The sequence below is a fragment of the Balaenoptera physalus genome, assembly GCF_965194825.1.
Source record: "Balaenoptera physalus genome assembly, chromosome: 5".
NCBI lineage: Eukaryota > Metazoa > Chordata > Mammalia > Artiodactyla > Balaenopteridae > Balaenoptera > Balaenoptera physalus.
The window spans coordinates 132,125,510-132,145,919 of NC_138884.1; the positions used below are offsets into that span (position 1 = coordinate 132,125,510).

The following is a 20,410-nucleotide window of genomic DNA, read 5'->3' on the forward strand; positions in this document are numbered from 1 at the left end:
ATGAATTATTTGGAAATGTAATGGCTAATTTCCAAATATTTGTATTTTTGGTATCTTTTTGTTACTGATTTTGCTATTAAGTCTATTGTAATCAGAGAACATAAACTTTATGATTTCAATCCTTGAAATTTATGGAGAGTTGCTTTGTGTCCCACCCTGTGGTCAGTTTTGGTACTCCTTCCAGGTACCCTTGAAAGCATGGATATTTTACTATTTTGGATATTTATTATTTTGTATATATGCCAATTAAGATAGGTGAGTTAATTTTGTTTTTATAACTTCTACATATATATTTGTTTGTTTGTTTGTTTTTGTTACCGAGGGAAGTGTGTTAAAATCTGCAAGTAAGGCTGCAGATTTGTCTGTTTCTCCTTTTAGTTCTGCTTAATTTTGCTGTTTATACTTTGAGCCTTTGTTACTAGGCATGTATTAGAATTTTATGTATTCTTGGTGAATGGACCCTTTTATCATCCTGAAATGTCTAGTAATACCTCTTAAAGTCTATTTGATAGTAGATATAGATGCACTATTTTCCTTTTACATTCATGGTATCCTTTTTCTATTTTACTTTCAACCTTTCTGTATTTTTATATTTCAGAATATGACTCTTGTAAACAGCACAAATTTGGGTTTTATTTTTTTCATCTATCTGGTGCTGTCAATCTTTTAATTCAAGTACATGATACGTTTATATTTAGGGTAATATCTTAAATACTTAGGTTTAATTTACCTTCTATTTGTCCCACTTGTATGTTTTTTTCATCTTTTTTACTGTCTTCTCTTGGAATAGTTAAGTATTTTTGTTACTTCCTCATCTTCTGGTTATCTTTTTAGTTATGTATTTTACTTATCTTTTAGTATTTATCTTACATACTACAATATGTCTCCTTGGCTTACTAGAGACTAGTGCAAGAAAAGTGCAAACAGTTTGGGAACACTTTGATTCTCTTTACTGCAATAACACTATTATTAGTGTTTTATTCAATTATTATTCATTTATATTTGTCTACATATTTGGTGGTCCCTGTAACAAACCACTAAGTTTGATGCCCCACTAGGAGTCGTCACAGGACTCAGCATATAGTTGTATTAATAGCCTTGATTTATTTCAATGAAAGGATACCAAGCAGAAGCAGCCCAAGGCACATAGCGCAAAGTGTGGAAAAAAATAGGCACAAGCTTCCAAGAGTCCTCTCCCAGTGGAGTCACACAGGACATTTAAAAAATCCTCCAGCAATGAAGTGTGACAAAATGTATGCAATGTTGTCTACCAGGAAAGATCATTAGAGACACAGTGCTAGGGATCTACACAATGAGCCAATTTTCCTATTATTCGTTTACCAGCTACTAAATAGCCTGTCCTTTCCTCATTGATTTATGATATATTATTGTAAATTTATCAGATATTAATATTATACATGTATGGATTATCTCTGAACTCTATTCTGTCCCAGTGTGGTCTGTCTAGTCTTATAACTTTTAAACACATTTTTAATACTATTAATTATATCTTAATATCCAGTAAGGTAAATCTTATTTATTTGCATTACTGTTGACTTAGTTATGTATAGACCTTTATTCAACAGTATATTTTTAGAGAAAGTTTATTCTAATTTAGCAAAAATATACAACTGACATTTTGATTGCGGTCACATTTACAATATATAGATTATTTTGAATATAATTGATGTTTTTGTCGTATTGTCATCCCATTCAAGAACATGGGATGTCTCCCTTGTATTCATATTTTCCTCTTTATTAGAATTGTCTCCATAGAGGTGTTACGTTTTTGGTTAGGAAAATTCCTATATACTTTATTATTTTTGTCATTGTTGTGAATGGTATCTTTTTTCTTACTATATTTTAAAATTGCTTTTCTTGGTATAGAAAAAGCTTATATTGATTATTTTTTGCAGGTTGTCTACCTTATCTCCTATAATTCTAATAGTTTTCTTTTGATTTTTTTTTTTTTTTTGGCTTTTCTGGGTAAATGATTGTCATATGCAAATAATGGCAGTTTTATTTCTTTCCATCCTTTTGACTCTTTCTCAGTCTCATTTTTTCTATTCTTAATTGCCAGGGACTCCACAATTGAATTATCCAGTAGTAGTGATAGTGTTGTCCTTGTCTTGTTGACAGTTTTGAAGACAGTGCATGTAAAGTTTTTTCATCAAGTGTAATATTTGCTAAAGATTTCTGGAATGTAATCTTAAATACACTTTGCTAAGAGTATTTTGAATTATCTTTATCATTATAAATGGATGTTGAATCTTACCAAATATTTTTTCTGCATTAGTAAAAATAATTATATAATCTCAATAATGTGGTGAGTTAGGTTTTTTGATGAACTGGCCTTTCATTTCTGAGATAAACTCTATTTGATTGTGAAATATAATTTTTAATGCACTGTTAGATTTAGTCAGCTAATATTTTATTTAGAACTTTTGTCCCATGTCCGTAAGTGAAAGGCATTTTTTTTCTTGTTCATATTTGGTTTTGGAGTCAAGATTATATTAGCCTCTTAAAATGTTTGGGTAGTTTTGCTCTCACTTATAAAAACCTCAGTCTGGGGGACTTCCCTGGTGGCGCAGTGGTTAAGAATCCTCCTGCCAATGCAGGGGACATGGGTTCGATCCCTCGTCCGGGAAGATCCCACATGCTGTGGAGCAGCTGAGCCTGTGTGCTACAACTACTGAGCCTGCGCTCTAGAGCCCGCGAGCCACAGCTACTGAAGCCTGCACACCTAGAGCCTGTGCTCCACAACAAGAGAAACCACTGCAATGAGAAGGCCGTGCACCACAACAAAGAGTAGCCCCCGCTCGCCACAACTAGGGAAAGTCCTGCGTGCAGCAATGAAGACCCAATGCAGCCAAAAATATAAATAAATAAATAAATAAATAAATAAATAATGCATATAATGCATTATTATAATGCATTATTTTCTGCATATAATGGGAAAAAAGGATATTTCTTAAAAATTCCATAGGATTGTTATTTGTGTCATGATCCAGTTAGGAGATAGAACCTCTACCACTCATTTTTGTAGAGAGAATTTACTATAAAGAATTCATAACAAATTATAAAATTACTAACTGAGAAGCTACTATCACCCGTAAGGCTGGGGAAACAAAGGAAAGAGGTTGGGATTTCTAAAATCTAGAACTCAGACCTCTGAAGAACTGCCTGATATTTTGAAGGCTGGCTCAGACCTCTGAGAATGTGGCACTGGTAGGTTGGTGCTGATGTCTCTTAGGGGTTGCTAGAGTGGTGGTCACAGGAATAGCAGACAGACCGGAAGCCCACAGAAGTAAAGAGTCCCATCTCTCCCCTTCATCTGCAGTCTCTCTCTAGAGCTTTGCTCTAGCATTGGCAAAGCCTACCATGGAGCCAAAGTGTAGTTTGCAGAGTCTCAGCCCCAAGTATCACAAAGCCAAGTTTAGAAGTATGGTTTTGGAGCTGAAAGTCAATAATTTAGTAACTGGTACAACTGAAAACTAAGTTACATAATGATCATATAATCTCTGTGTGAGCTGCAAAAGAAATTATATAAGGAACTAAATGTTAAGAATAGAATGGTAGTAAAAACTGTTGTAGATTTTATCTAAGAGGGAGTTATAACAAAAACATTTATCAGGAAACAGGAGGGGTTAAAAATAAATGCATTCAACTCAGATAGCTGGAAAAGAGCAACACAGTAAACCCAAACGTGAAAGAAATTTAAAATGTAAGGGTAGAGTCAATAGACTTGAGAACAAAACAACAAAGTTTAAAATAATCTCATTCTTTGACAAGATTTTTAAGATTATGAAGTCAGACCAAGGTCTATTCAAGAGACAGAATCACACTAGTGGAAGTTTTTGATGAAAGAGAAAAGTAGATGGAAATAAAATATAGAATGGAGGAAATAATGACATGGTAGAGATCAAAAAAACAAATGTTCATTCTGGATGTTAAAAAACCTTGTCTGCGGAAGAATAATGTGGAGATCTATGTCACTGGCTTACCTATTAATTTCCTTGCAGCCTCATGATTAACTTTACTTTGATTAACTATACTTAAATATGTATGTTAACATTTTTAGTATAACCATTAAAATAATAGAGAGTGTATAACTTTAAAACTAAATACAGAGTCAGCTCTACCCACCACCAGAGCCTCCCATCAAGCCTCTTAGATAGCCTCAACCACCAGAGGGCAGACAACAGAAGCAAGAAAAACTACAGTCCTGCAGCCTGTGGACCAAAAACCACAGTTACAGAAAGATAGAGAAGATGAAAAGGCAGAGGGCTATGTACCAGATGAAGGAACAAGAAAAAACCCCAGAAAAACAACTAAATGAAGTGGAGATAGGCAACCTTCCAGAGAAAGAATTCAGAATAATGATAGTGAAGATATCCAGGACCTCGGAATAAGAATGGAGGCAAAGATCGAGAAGATGCAAGAAATGTTTAACAAAGACCTAGAAGAATTAAAGAACAAACAAACAGAGATGAACAATACAATAACTGAAATGAAAACTACACTAGAAGGAATCAATAGCAGAATAACTGAGGCAGAAGAACGGATAAGTGACCTGGAAGACAGAATGGTGGAATTCACTGCTGCGGAACAGACTAAAGAAAAAAGAATGAAAAGAAATGAAGACAGCCTAAGAGACCTCTGGGACAACATTAAACGCAACAACATTCACATTATAGGGGTCCCAGAAGGAGAAGAAAGAGAGAAAGGACCAGAGAAAATATTTGAAGAGATTATAGTCGAAAACTTCCCTAACATGGGAACGGAAATAGCCACCCAAGTCCAGGAAGCGCAGAGAGTCCCATACAGAATAAACCCAAGGAGAAACACGCTGAGACACATAGTAATCAAAGTGGCAAAAATTAAAGACAAAGAAAAATTATTGAAAGCAGCAAGGGAAAAACGACAAATAACATACAAGGGAACTCCCATAAGGTTAACAGCTGATTTCTCAGCAGAAACTCTGCAAGCCAGAAGGGAGTGGCATGATATATTTAAAGTGATGAAAGGGAAGAACCTACAACCAAGATTACTCTACCCGGCAAGGATCTCATTTAGATTTGATGGAGAAATCAAAAGCTTTACAGACAAGCAAAAGCTAAGAGAATTCAGCACCACCAAACCAGGTCTACAACAAATGCTAAAGGAACTTCTCTAAGTGGGAAACACAAGAGAAGAAAAGGACCTACAAAAACAAACCCAAAACAATTAAGAAAATGGTCATAGGAACATACATATCGATAATTACCTTAAACGTGAATGGATTAAACGCCCCAACCAAAAGACATAGACTGGCTGAATGGATACAAAAACAAGCGCCATCTATATGCTGTCTACAAGAGACCCACTTTAGACCTAGGGACACATACAGACTGAAAGTTAGGGTATGGAAAAAGATATTCCATGCAAATGGAAATCAAAAGAAAGCTGGAGTAGCTATACTCATATCAGATAAAATAGACTTTAAAATAAAGAATGTTACAAGAGACAAGGAAGGACACTACATAATGATCCAGGGATCAATCCAAGAAGAAGATATAACAATTATAAATATATATGCACCCAACATAGGAGCACCTCAATACATAAGGCAACTGCTAACAGCTATAAAAGAGGAAATCGACAGTAACACAATAATAGTGGGGGACTTTAACACTTCACTTACACCAATGGACAGATCATCCAAAATGAAAATAAATAAGGAAACAGAAGCTTTAAATGACACAATAGACCAGATAGATTTAATTGATATATATAGGATATTCCATCCAAAAACAGCAGATTACACGTTCTTCTCAAGTGCGCACGGAACATTCTCCAGGATAGGTCACATCTTGGGTCACAAATCAAGCCTCAGTAAATTTAAGAAAATTGAAATCATACCAAGCAAATTTTCTGACCACAACACTATGAGATTAGAAATGAATTACAGGGAAAAAAACGTAAAAAAGACAAACACATGGAGGCTAAACAATACGTTACTAAATAACCAAGAGATCACTGAAGAAATCAAAGAGGAAATAAAAAAATACCTAGAGACAAATGACAATGAAAACACGACGACCCAAAACCTATGGGATGCAGCAAAAGCGGTTCTAAGAGGGAAGTTTATAGCTATACAAGCCTACCTAAAGAAACAAGAAAAATCTCAAGTAAACAATCTAACCTTACACCTAAAGAAACTAGAGAAAGAAGAACAAACAAAACCCAAAGTTAGCAGAAGGAAAGAAATCATAAAGATCAGAGCAGAAATAAATGAAATAGAAACAAAGAAAACAATAGCAAAGATCAATAAAACTAAAAGTTGGTTCTTTGAGAAGATAAAAAAAATTGATAAGCCATTAGCCAGACTCATCAAGAAAAAGAGGGAGAGGACTCAAATCAATAAAATCAGAAATGAAAAAGGAGAAGTTACAACAGACACCGCAGAAATACATAGCATCCTAAGAGACTACTATAAGCAACTTTATGCCAATAAAATGGACAACCTGGAAGAAATGGACAAATTCTTAGAAAGGTATAACCTTCCAAGACTGAATCAGGAAGAAACAGAAAATATGAACAGACCAATCACAAGTAATGAAATTGAAACTGTGATTAAAAATCTTCCAACAAACAAAAGTCCAGGACCAGATGGCTTCACAGGTGAATTCTATCAAACATTTAGAGAAGAGCTAACACCCATCCTTCTCAAACTCTTCCAAAAAATTGCAGAGGAAGGAACACTCCCAAACTCATTCTATGAGGCTACCATCACCCTGATACCAAAACCAGACAAAGACACTACAAAAAAAGAAAATTACAGACCAATATCACTGATGAATATAGATGCAAAAATCCTCAACAAAATACTAGCAAACAGAATCCAACAACACATTAAAAGGATCATACACCACGATCAAGTGGGATTTATCCCAGGGATGCAAGGATTCTTCAATATATGCAAATCTATCAATGTGATACACCATATTAACAAATTGAAGAATAAAAACCATATGATCATCTAAAAAATAAAAATAAAAAAAAAATAAAACTAAATACAAGGCAAAATGGAATGTGAAAAACACAAAAGATTGAGTCTCAAAGAAAGCAAGAAAAGGAAGTGGTAAGGATTAGAATAATTTTAATGCAAAACTCACTCCTGAAGATAAGGATGACTACTGTATATTGATAAAACATTCAGTTCACTGGGAAGCTATAACTGTTTTAAATCTGATGTACTTGACAGGGTAGCTTTGAAATATATAAAACAAAAATTTTTGTAACTACAAGGAGAAATGAACAGAACCATTTTAGTGAGTTTTAACACATCTCTGTCAGTCGTTGAGGATAGAGAAGGTTTGAAGAACACTATCAACAAACTTGATATAATGGATGTGTATTTGGAACACTGAACCAACAACATATATACAGATTCAAACAGGTAGAGAATGTTTATGAATTTGCCATTCGAAAAATTAATTTCATACAAACCTTGTTCTCTAAGTTAAATTCAGTCAGTTAAAAAACTTTCACAGTTTGGAAATTAGAATATTTTAAATAAATTATTGGTTGAACTGTAATATGCAAATAAAAAGCTATTTGGAATTGAATGATCAAAATCTGTGGTATGCAGCTAAAGCAATTCTTACAGGGAAATTTACAACCTGAAATTCTTATGTTAGAAATGAAGAAAGGTTGAGAAATAAAAAGCTGTGCATTATTATTAAAAAAAAATAAACCCTAAAAAACAGAAAGATTTAATAAAGATTAGACAGAAATGAATGGAAGAAGAAAAGAATTGTGAGAAATAAGTAGAATGATTTTATGTGCTATTCCATACTGATTGCCCTCCCCTCCCTGCTACCTCTGCATGGGTATCATGAGCTCTGGAGTTATCACAGCCTCTGCTCAGCTTCTCTTGTTGATTCCAGTACTTCATTAGAAGCTCTACTTGGGCAGATCTTTTACTTTATTTAAAGAATAGTCCCTGGCTTTATTGGCGAGGGGAGGCAAAACTATTCCTGCAGCTTTTCTCTAGGTCCCAACTATTTAGACCATGGTGATTTCCACTACTCTGTCTTCCAGTTTGCTGATGCATTCTTCTGTATCATGTAATCTGCTGTTGATTCCTTCTAGCGTATCTTTTATTTTAGTTATTCTTTTTTTTTGAAGTATAGTTGATTTATAATACAGTGTTGTGTTAATTTCAGGTGTATAACATAATGATTCAGTATTTTTGCAGTTTATATTCCATTATAGGTTATTATAAGATAATGGGTGTACTTTCCTGTGCTGTATAGTAAATCATTGTTGCTTATCTATTTTGGATATAGTAGTTTGTATCTGTTAAGCCCATACCCCTAATTTGTCCCACCCCACTTCCCTCTCCACTTTGGTAACCACAGGTTTGTTTTCTGTGTCTAAGTCTCATTCTGTTTTGTTTATACATTCATTTGTATTATTTTTTAGATTCCATATGTAAGTGATGTCATATAGTACTTGTCTCTTTCTGTCTGAGTTGTTTCACTATGCATAATATTCTCTAGGTCCATCCACGTTGATGCAAATGGCAGTATTGCATTCTTTTTTATGGCGGAATCATATTCCTGTGTTTGTGTGTGTATGTGTGTTTGTGAGTGTGTGTGTGTACATATATATTCTTTGATTTTTATGAGCTGTTTGTATATTTTGGATTTTATCAGTTATTGTATTCTTTTTTTTATAAATTTATGTTATTTATTTATTTTTGTCTGCATTGTGTCTTCGTTGCTGCGCGCGGGCTTTCTCTAGTTGTGGCGAGTGGGTACTACGCTTCATTGTGGTGCACGCGCTTGTTGCGGTGGCTTCTCTTGTTGTGGAGCACGAACTCTAGACGTGCGGGCTTCAGTAATTGTGGCACGCAGGCTCAGTAGTTGTGGCTCGCGGGCTCTAGAGCGCAGGCTCAGTAGTTGTAGCTCACGGGCCTGGTTGCTCTGTGGCATGTGGGATCCTCCCAGACCAGGGATCAAACTTGTGTCCCTGCATTAGCAGGTGGATTCTTAACCACTGCACCACTGGGGAAGTCCCCAGTTATTGTATTCTTTACCTTTGTTTTCTTCATTATATTTTCTCTCTGTTAAAATTTTCACTGTGTTCATCCATTCTGTGTTTGCTGAGCATCTTTACGATTATTACCTTGAACTCTCTACTGAGTAGCTTGCTTATCTTCCCTTTGTTTAGTCCTTTTTCTGAGTCCTTTTTCTGAGTCCTTTGTCTTGTTCCTTTATTTGGAACATATTCCTCTGTCTCCTCATTTTGCAGATTTTGCTGTGGTTTTTTTTCTGTGTGTTGGTTAGGTCAGTTATGTTGGCTGATTTTGGAGAAGTGGCCTTTTGTAGGTGACGTTCTGTGGGGCCCAGCAGCACACTCCCCTCTGGTCACTAGAGCTATATGCTCTAGGGCAGCGGTCCCCAACCTTTTTGGCACCAGGGACTGGTTTTGTGGAAGATAATTTTTTCGCGTGTGGTGGGGGGGATGGGGGGATGGTTCAGGCGGTAACGCGAGCGATGGGAGCGGCAGATGAAGCTTTGCTCGCTCGCCCGGCACTCACCTCCTGCTCTGCAGCCCGGTTCCTAACAGTCCCCAGCCTGGGGGTTGGGGACCCTGGTCACTCTAGGGTGTAAGGTGTGAGCCTTACATGAGCTGCATGGGTTCTTCTGTTTTGGTGAGGCTGACTGCTATTGGTGCTTGCAGAAGACACAGTTTTGTTTTTTTTTAATCAAAGTATAGTTGATTCACAGTGTTGTGTTAATTTCTGCTGTACAGCAAAGTGATTCAGTTATACATACATATATATATATATATACACTTTTTTTTAAGATTTTTAGAAATTTCATGTAATGTCTGAAACATTTATATTAACATATTTCCATACATATTTCCATACAAATATACACTTTTTTTTTTTATAAATAAATGGTGTTGTCTGTGGTGTTTAATTTCTCCTGAATTTTTTGTTTATTATATTTTTATTATTTATGGCTGTGTTGGGTCTTCGTTTCTGTGCGAGGGCTTTCTTTAGTTGCAGCAAGTGGGGGCCACTCTTCATCGTGGTGCGCGGGCCTCTCACTATCGCAGCCTCTCTTGTTGCGGAGCACAGGCTCCAGACGCGCAGGCTCAGTAGTTGTGGCTCACGGGCCTAGTTGTTCCGCGGCATGTGGGATCTTCCCAGACCAGGGCTCGAACCCGTGTCCCCTGCATTAGCAGGCAGATTCTCAACCACTGCACCACCAGGGAAGCTCCCTATACACTTTAAAAAATATTCTTTTCCATTATGGTTTATCATAGGATATTGAACATAGTTCTCTGTGCCATACAGTAGGACTTTGCTGCTTATCCATTCCATATACAGTAAGGCCCCTACATACAAATGAGTACCATTCCAAGAGCCTGTTCTTAAGTCCATTTTTTTTGTAAGTCCAACAAAGTTAATCTAGGTACCCAACTAACACAATCAGCTATAGAGTACTGTACTGTAATAGGTTTATAATACTTTTCACACAAATAATACATAAAAAACAAACACACACAAAAAATAAAACATTTTTAATCTTACAGTACAGTACCTTGAAAAGTACAGTAGTAGAGTACAACAGCTGTCATACAGGGGCTGGCACTGAGTGAACAGGCAAGAAGAGTTACTGACTGGAGGAGGGAAAGGAGGTGGGAGATGGTAGACCGAAGGATCGTCAGCAATAGGAGACGGAGGGCAAGCTGCAATTTCACTCACGCCTGACGTTGATGGCACAGGTTCTGGTTCCTTGCTGGATTGAATTCTATCTACCCTCTTGAAAAAACGATCCAGTGATGTCCGGGTAGTAGCTCTTTTTTTTCTCATCATAGATGACATCGTAGCACTGGATTGCATTCTGAATGGCTGCTGCACCCTTCCTGTACTGTTCTATGTTTGCGTCCTGTGCCTCAAAAACTAACAGTGCCTCCTCAAATAAAGAAAATCCCCTTGCCATTTCCTGCATCATGAATCTCTTCGGTTCTTCAGTTTCTTATTCTTCCTGTTGTCGCTCCACTCTCTCAATTATTTTCACTTTTGTTTCCATCGTTATTGCTTGGCGTTTCTTAGCAGTACCACCTATATCACCGCTGCTTTTACACTTGCTTCCCGACATCCTGGGCTTGAGATAAAGATACTGTACTACTGTACTCTATACAGCAGGGGTCCCGGAACTGGGCCGCACAACAGGAGGCGAGCGGCAGGCAAGCAAGCAAATCTTCATCTGCTGCTCCCCATCGCTTGCATTACTGCCTGAACCATATCCCTCCCCGCCGCCCACCACCGGTCTGTGGAAAAATTGTCTTCCACAAAACCAGTCTCTGGTGCCAAAACGTTTGGGGACTGCTGCTATACAGTACTCTACAGTAAAGTACACAAAAGCTCAACCAGTTTTAGAGGATGCATGCATGTGACAATGTATTCCAGACACGTGAACAAACTTATGTGATTAGACATGCAAATGCATGTTCGTATCTTTGAAAGTTCGAAACTTGAAGGTTCGTATGTAGGGGACTTACTGTATAAAAGCCTATATCTGCTAACCCCAGCCTTCCACTCCATCCCTCTCCTAACCTCCTCACCCTTGGCAAGCACCAGTCTGTCCTCTATTTCCATGATTCTGTTTCTGTTTCATAGACAGGTTCATTTGTGTCATATTGTAGATTCCACATGTAAGTGGTATCATATGGTATTTGTCTTTCCCTTTCTGACTGACTTGGAGACAGGGCTGTCCCCAGCTCAGCTGGCTGCCAGTCCCTGCCTCGTGAGTGGCTGCTGCCCTTTCCAAATCCCTTTCTCAAATGAAAATAATTGGTCTCCATTATTGTCCCACTTTATGCCTTGTGACGTAAATGTGGGAAAATTAGACCACTTCCTTTGTTTCAGTTTCTAGTATATCAGTACTGGTAAGAGTAAGGTATCTGGTCTAAATTAGAAATATTGACAAGTATTGCCAGATAGCCATTTGGGACATGAAGTGTTAGATTCTTTTGGTCTTTTGATCACTTCCATTTATGTAAGATTTTTTAGAATTGCTTTAATTCTTTCAGGTCACCAAGGTGCTGTTTAATACAACACAGTGCCTTATTACTGAGGATTTATTTATTTAGGTTTTTATGATTGCACCATTTAAAAGGTATGTTGGGCAGTGAAACAGCCTAATTTAAAGTAAACTTTTATTTTCATGTCAAGAACTGTGAAGGGTTTGCGATTTTACCCTACTTGCAAGTTATCAAGTTTCACAAGTGCTTTCCGAAGACACAGTATTCCTGGGTCAGAGTCAAAGGATAGACTACTACTTACAGCAACAGAAGCAGCCAGAGAAGCAGCATTTGCACCAGCTCCTGGAGCCTCACTTTTCACAAAGAGATACAAAAAGGGCTGGGTGACATCTGAGTCCTTATAAGGTGGCATTACAGGAGAACCTTGAGCTTAGGGAACCTTAATCTTTTATAATGGGCAGTAAGCATATCTGCCCTTTGCTTTGGAGGGAGACACTCTGTCTTCCTGTATACAAGCATCCTTGAAAAGATAGTCTGTAACAGAGGCAGTTAGTGCTTCTGCTGGAAAGATAAGCAGAAATGTGAGAGATGTGAAGAATTATCTTTCAATATTTTTGGAAGGCAGAAAACCATATAGGTATTTGTAAGATAGACTTCAATAAGTGACATAGATTGCAGATTGCAGAGTATGACCTAAGAAATTTTCCATAGAAAATAGTGATCTTTTTACATACATCTTCAGTTTCCTCTTTTGTAGCTTTTTTTCTGGTTAGCCTACTGTCTCGGAGACCTCCATGAATATTAGACTCGCAGTGATAGCTTTCCTTGGGAAAGTTTACTGTGGATCTATTTTCTGAGTGGTGTATTATTCACTCTTTTTCCTTAGTAGTCAAAGATATCCAAACCTCTGTTTGGGAGAGTTTGTGTTTTCCTCCCTTGAACCAATGCTTCTGTTTCAAAGTTCAAATAAATGAAGGCAAGTAAGATGACAATTATGACATCATTTTAATTTAGTAAAAATTCACTGAGGCATAACATTTTAGACAAAAGACATTAAAAATGATGGAGCTTGTTGTTGTCCCAGGGCAAGTTCAATTATTCAGACTGGATTTCTAAGATGTCTCTGAGACTAAAATTCTTCAAAGTGGAACTTCATCGTGTACTAGAACACAAATATAGCACTTCATCACAAAATACCCTCAGGCAAAGAGCACATAGAGACTTTGCTGCCCTCTAGACTAGAGGTCTTTGTCACAGATCAAGGGGCTCTAAATCTGGCAACTTTGATGGGGGGATGGCTTCCGGCATTCAGTCCTGTCAGTGCTTAAACTCTAAGTGAACAGCAAAAACAAAGAACCTAACATCGGTAATGTTTTAGGTCAGCATGATCTCTTTTAAGTTATTTTGCATCTCTCTAAATTTGACTTGGTTGATCATCTTTTTGGCTTTGTGGTATTTTACTATTCTGATTCTACTTCTCTATCTCTGCCTAAACCATCGTTTGTTCCTATACTCCTCAAATGATCGACTTTCCTAAGATTGAGACGTCAGCCCTCATTCTTCCATCCCTGATCCCTCTCTAGCTTCCCTTTTATAGGTCTCTTCTACTCCTATAATATCAGATCTCGTGTGTATACACATAACTCTGAAGTTTCATTCTGTTTTGAATTCGAAAACCACATTTCTAACTGCCAACTGAACATTTCCTTCAAGATGTTCTGCAAATACCTTACAAAACTTGTAACTCTGGTTTGTGTGTATTAACAAAAAGGGCAGGGCAAAAGGTATGTTACTGTTTTAATATTTTACTCTTTTCAAAGAAATTCTCCAAACAGGTTATTTTGACAAACCTTTATGGTCTTTTTTGCAGAAGTTGTTTTGTAAATTTTATTTCACATATGTAAAATATCTGTCTTTTCATATTTCATAGCAGTTTGTCATATTTTTACCGCCAAAACCAAGCATTTAGATTTTTGCCTTCATCCCCCACATTATCCCTTCTCCCTCCCCACCCTCCCGCCACTGTACACGCACGCACGCACATGCACAAGCACACAAAATTTTAAATATTATAATATGCATGAGCTTTGGGGTTTTTGTTATTATTTTTATTGGTAATGGTTCAGTGTGTATTTATGAGGTGGAAGACAAAGCTTGTGTTACTTTTCTCTTTACAGGTCTTCGTGCCTTGAGGAGAGTCTTGAGGAAACACCCTAACCTCCCTGACAGCAAGATGGCTGGGTTGGTGAAGATTACTCTGCAAGATTTCTTGCAGGGGATGAATGACATCAGGCCCAGTGCCATGAGGGAGGTAGCAATTGATGTCCCAAATGTAAGTCACTTGTACCCTCATGCTAGCCACACTGTTTGAATTAAACTCTGAAAGAAACTAAGACCCCAGGGAAACTACCTTCCTAAGCTAAACTTAAAAAAATATTTTTTTTAATTGAAATTTTTATGGAGATAATTGTAGATTTAGTACAGTTGTAAGAAATACTTTAGGGAGAGCCTATGTATCCTTTACCCAGTACCCCCCCCCCATGGTAACATCTTACAAAACTATAATACAATATCACAAGCAGGATATTGATAGAATCATCGATCTTTTGCAGATTTCCCCAGTGTTGCCTGTACTCATTTATGTTTTCGTGTGTGTCTGTGTATTTAGTTCTGTGCAGTTTTATTACATGTAAAGTTTTGTGTATCCATCACCAGAATCGAGATACTGAGGATTTCCATCACCACAATGATCCCTTGCTTTGCCCTTTCATAACTACACCCACCTTGTTCCCGCATCTGTTTCCAAAATTCTGTCATTTCAGAAGTGTTATATAAATGGAATTATACATTATGCAGTTGTTTGGGATTAGTTTTTTTCGCTTACTGTAATTCCCTGGCGATTCATGCAAGTTGTTATATATCAATAGTTTGTTCCTTTCTTTTGCTGGGTAGTATTCCATGGTATATGTGTACAATAGTTTGTTTAACCATTCACCAGTTGAAGGACATCCGGATTGTTTCTAGTTTGGGGCTATTATGAATAAAGCTTCTATGAACATTTTTCTGCAGATATTGTGTGAATATAAGTTTTCATTTCTCTGGAACAAATGCCCAAGTGTAGTACAGTTACTGGGTTGTATACTAATTCCATGTTTAGTTTTACAAGAAAATGTCAACTAGGCTAATTTTAGAACAAAAAAAAAAATCTTCTAGTTAATGATACTTTCTACTAATGATGCTTGATGTTTCCTTGGGTCCTTTTACATATACTTCATCACTGACTGTCTCTGCAGAGTTTTCAGTGAGATCACCACAAGGGCAACAGAAGTTACCTTTTATGCATGGACCACCTGTTACGTCACCTGTGATACACATGGGCCTAATATTCGGGGGTGGGGGATGGCCTTATAGTTTTCTTTGAATATATTAATATTTTTAGAAAATGAACATTGAAACAAGCATTGGCAGTGTGTTCTGCATTATATTATATTGTAATATGTCAATATGTATCTTGAAGTGTCAAAAGAGAGCTGTTACTTAAACTTATTTCACCATGGACCACGTGGAGCAGAGACTTGCAGCATTTTGCAGTGTGGTAGATTGCAAAAAATGACCACAAATTCTTCCCATCACTGTGTTTGCCCTTTTGCACTGCAGTCTTGTAGCTCCTACTGTTAACGCTGGGGAGTCAAGTTTTCCATCCTTGAATCTGCACTTGGCCATGTAACTTGCTTTGGCCAGTGGAGTGTTAGCAGCCGTAATGCAAGCAGGCTTGAAAGCGCTTAGGGCTTGCCTTCTCTTGCTGGTCTTTGACATTGCATTAGCTTTGTTAAGAAATCTGTACTAGCTTCCTGGAGGATGAGAGACTGTGTGAACAGAGATGAGCCCTCCTAGTTGACATCCCCTCATTCTAGTCATCACCAATTGTCAGACATGTGATGCCATGCTAGACTATCCCACTCCGATCAAAGTCTGCCCCAACCAGGAGAAACCAGTTAACCCTCAGAATTGTCAGAAATAATAAAATTATTTTGAGCCACTAAATTTTATGGTCATTAGCAAAAGCTAAGTGAAGCAGGCACTTGTTAGCTTCTTATAGAACACAGTTGTTTTGTAAGTTTAGGCTGGGAAACGGTACCCTGGAGATAAGAACATTCCCAAGGACTAACTGCTAGTTTAGGCTGCTTAATGTGATTTTGAATTCTTTTTGAAACATTTTCAAATTTACTACTGAAAGCTCAACTTTGGGGTTTTTCAGAAGCTCTGTAGGAGAACATGCTAATTTCGTATGAATAATTTGACAAATGGAATTATAGAATGAAGAATGATTGATGTTGGGTTAGTAGAAACTTCACTTCTTTGGAACTTATGGTCTAAAGTTCGGGGACATTGATTGGTATGAATACCAATATTGGTATGAATATTTGCAGTATTTATCTGTATTTTATTGGGTACCGTAACATAATATAATGGGTCAGGTAGACACCTAATCATCAAATGCCTCATGTGAAAATTTCAGGGGATAAGGTTATAACCAACTGCGCCATCCCAAAACATTTTAGTGATTAAAAAAGTTTAGGAGCTAAAGAAACCTACAGTTGGCTTTTAAACTTAAAGTTATTGCCAATGAAGAATGTGTTTAAACAGTGGCTGTCCGCTCTTAGAATTGCTGAACTGATTTATTCATCACAGGAACTGGTACTAAAACTGCATTTTTAATTGCTCTAATGAAAGAGTTTTTCCTTTATTTTCTTTTGATACAGTATTTACAGTCCATGGACTTGTGCCATTTTCCATTTGGTGTTTTATTATTTGGTCTAAGGCCATGGTGTACTATGATGTTACTCATGAGCTCCAAAGTGATTAGCCTTGGTCAGAGTACTTTCTTACATTGCTTTTCATGCTCACTTCAGATTGTAAAAATTTTCCTGAGAAGTCAACATTTCTATAATTGGATTCCTAAAGTTCACTCTTCTGATTTCTGGCTATTACACCTACAAAAATATCTCCAAATTATTTCTGCAGAAGACTTAATACTTACTTTGCTATAGAAAACCTGTTTCAAGTAGCTAGTTAATTGCAGGCTTTTTTTTAATAGTAAAGTGAGCATTCAACATCTTTTGAGAAAAGATTTTAGTGTGTGAAATTAAACCTTCTAAATCACACTTGCTGAAGTTTGAAAGAAATGTCTTAAGGTTGGAATGTTGCCAATTATAATATAGTGCATTATTAATTTCAGGAGACCACAAGTGTTAGCCACTTACTTAAATGTAATGTTTCCTTTTTTTGGACTTTCTGAATTGGTGATTATACCAATTGGTGTGTTAAAAGTCAAATGTATTTTACAATTAATCAGTGATGAAAGTCAAATATATTTCTTTACTTGAGGAATCCTTAGAATCTTTGAATATGCTAATATACATTGTGAAATTTCAGTTTTTCACCCAGAGATAACTGTTAATATTTTGTCACAGTTCCAATAGATTTTTTAGAATTTTATAGATTTTCTTCTGTGCATATAGGTATCTTAATATAGTTAATCTTAGGATATATATAGTTTTATGTTCTGCTTTTTTCATTTAAAGTTATATGATAAATGTTTTACTCTAAAATTTCTTGGCAAACATCTTTTTATTGACAGCATAATAGACTATTATGTTGATAAACTGTAATTGTTTTACCTTTCTTCCATTCTCAAATATTTAGGGTTTTTTCTATTTTTCTCTCATATAGTTATAAACATATTTGTGTCCAAATCTTTGCATTTTTGATTTTGATGAAGTGGAATTTCCAGACTAAAATATGTGATTTTTAAAGTTTGTGACAAATATCATTTTCTTTTTTTTTTCCCCAGAAAGGTTGTTCTAATTTTTAATCATGTGATAAAAATGTACAATTGCAAAGAGCTTAAGCAAAATCTCATTTTATTTTCACTTTAGTCCTTTTCTCTTTTTACTTGCCACTAGATTATTTTCTTCACTGAAAAGTTCTTTATTACAAGGAATAATATTGGATAAGTTTTAGATGAAGAGAGATTTAAAAAGAAAATGAAAGGTAGCTATCAGTTCTGTCTCTTCTCCTCCCTATAAAAATGTTAAATTTTTAGATCAAGGGTATACCTGGATGGCTTTTAAATGAATTTGAAGTTCCATAAGACCAGAGGTTCTTACTTTTTATTTTTATCCTTAGTACTTAGCATAGGACTAGCACATAATAGATGTCCAATCAGTATTTGTTGAATAAATGAGCAAATAACTATAATTTTCATGAAAAAACATATTAGATGGTCAATTTCAGATATTTGAAAAATATTTTAAAAAGAGTGTATCATCCTTCTTCTGTACCAAAGTACAATATAGGCCATTATTACCCTCATGAAACATTCTTCAGATTTTTCATATTTTATAAAGCAGCTAATTTCTTTAGTGAATTTACTACTGTTAGTGAATTTAACAATTTTCGAATACAGATGCCTATAATAGAGTTAAGCTGTCTAGTCTGGAAGGATATACAGTAATATTTTCTGTAGAAAATTTTATATTTTCTGTAGAACATGTTGCTTTCTTGATCTATTAAAAATTCTCATTTTATTAAGGTAAAGAAAAAAATATAGTGCTTTTAATATTTGTATTTATATATTATTGTTGCAGTAAGTCATTGTGTATACATCACAACAATCATTACTGATAAAAGTCATTCTTAGCCAAATATATACAAATTAATTCCATCAAGTTTATGTAATTCATATATGCATCTTAACAACCCCCTCCTCCTGGCATTCTCTATTTTATTTTATGTAGTTTTAGGTTATCCCTTATTATTTGGAAGGAATCCATCTGTACACTTTTGATATTACCTTTGGATTGCAGTTTTCAGAATTTGGACCTTTGGTACAGAATAAGCCAAAAGCCAATTAAAAAAATAGGACTCTACTTTCACGTGAACCCACTTTTGTAAAGTGAACTGCAGCCAGAGCCTCAGGACTACCTGTATAGCCCCAAACCCGTTTGCAGTCTTGGATCCAGGTTAAACTTAGAGGGAGTTGGTGGTCAAATTGAGTGTCTACCAAATGTCATTATTTAAATAAACATTCCTCATTTACTCCCATTTTAAAAACTAGCAAACCTCTTAATTATATGAATAATCAAAAGGTTATCTGTTTCACTACGTATTCAAAATTTGCAGCTCTATTTTCATTTGGCGCTTTTTCAGATGAGACTAGAACATCAGAATGTGACAAGTGAGTTGAATTACCTAGGATGAGCTCATTAGCATTACTTTTCTGGTGCAGAGATATGAGTTAAATAGTTTAATTGACCGTAATTACATTTTATTCTTCTTGTACCCTCAGGATAATTAGAAGGAATTTCAGTTTCTGTTTTATAAAAGCAGTATTGTATTCTATATTTTATTTCTTACAGACTGAGAAGATTGAGGGCTTCTATGATGCTTTACTAAATAACAGATTTTTTTTTTTGGAATACATAGTACGACCTGTAGAAATTCTATTAATTCCATATTGGTCCTTTGCAGAGCTTTTGAATTTGGTTTCTTTTGATTTTGCTTCTTGTTGTCTAGACAGAAGAGTGTCTTCTATCACTTTGAAGATCCCAGTCTTCCCTGCCAACTATTCTGCATTTTTATAGTTTTAAGTAATCACAATTGAACAGGAAAGCACATTCGGAAAAGTAGATTACTTTTTTTTTTAACATCTTTATTAGAGTATAATTGCTTTACAATGGTGTGTCAGTTTCTGCTTTATAACAAAGTGAATCACTTATACATATACATATATCCCCATATCTCTTCCCTCTTGCATCTCCCTCCCCCCCCCACCCTCCCTATCCCACCCCTCTAGGTGGTCACAAAGCACAGAGCTGATCTCCCTGTGCTATGTGGCTGCTTCCCACTAGCTATCTATTTTACGTTTGGTAGTGTATATATGTCCATGCCACTCTCTCACTTTGTCCCACCTTACCCTTCCCCCTCCCCGTATCCTCAGGTCCCTTCTCTAGTAGGTCTGCATCTTTATTCCCTTCTTGCCCCTAGGTTCTTCTGACCATTTTCTTTTCTTTTTTTTTTTAGATTCCATACCTATGTGTTAGCATACGGTATTTGTTTTTCTCTTTCTGCCTTACTTCGCTCTGTATGACAGCCTCTAGGTCCATCCACCTCACTACAAATAACTCAGTTTTGTTCCCTTTTATGGCTGAGTAATATTCCATTGTATATATGTGCCACATCTTCTTTATCCATTGATCTGTTGATGGACGCTTAGGTTGCTTCCATGTCCTGGCTATTGTAAATAGAGCTGCAATGAACATTTTGGTACATGACTCTTTGAATTATGGTTTTCTCT

The 20,410-nt window shown here is 36.2% G+C and overlaps 1 protein-coding gene and 1 long non-coding RNA gene across 7 annotated transcripts in view; one reads left to right on the forward strand and one right to left on the reverse strand.

Annotated features, from left to right (window-relative positions):
• Positions 1-20,410, forward strand: part of AFG2A (AFG2 AAA ATPase homolog A) — a 331,452-nt gene that overhangs the window by 31,784 nt on the left and 279,258 nt on the right. For all 6 annotated transcript variants that reach the window (XR_014263917.1, XM_082462783.1, XM_082462781.1 and 3 more), the window contains exon 10: positions 14,229-14,383. Coding sequence is in view for 5 of the 6 variants with exons in the window: in XM_082462783.1 (XP_082318909.1) it covers positions 14,229-14,383 (155 nt within the window). In the remaining variant the exon portion in view is untranslated. The remainder of the gene's footprint in view (positions 1-14,228; positions 14,384-20,410) is intronic.
• LOC309661404 lies at positions 9,231-14,222 on the reverse strand. The gene is made up of 2 exons (XR_014264026.1): positions 9,936-14,222; positions 9,231-9,846 (listed from the first exon to the last, which is right to left on the reverse strand). It is a non-coding gene; the product is annotated as an uncharacterized lncRNA (long non-coding RNA).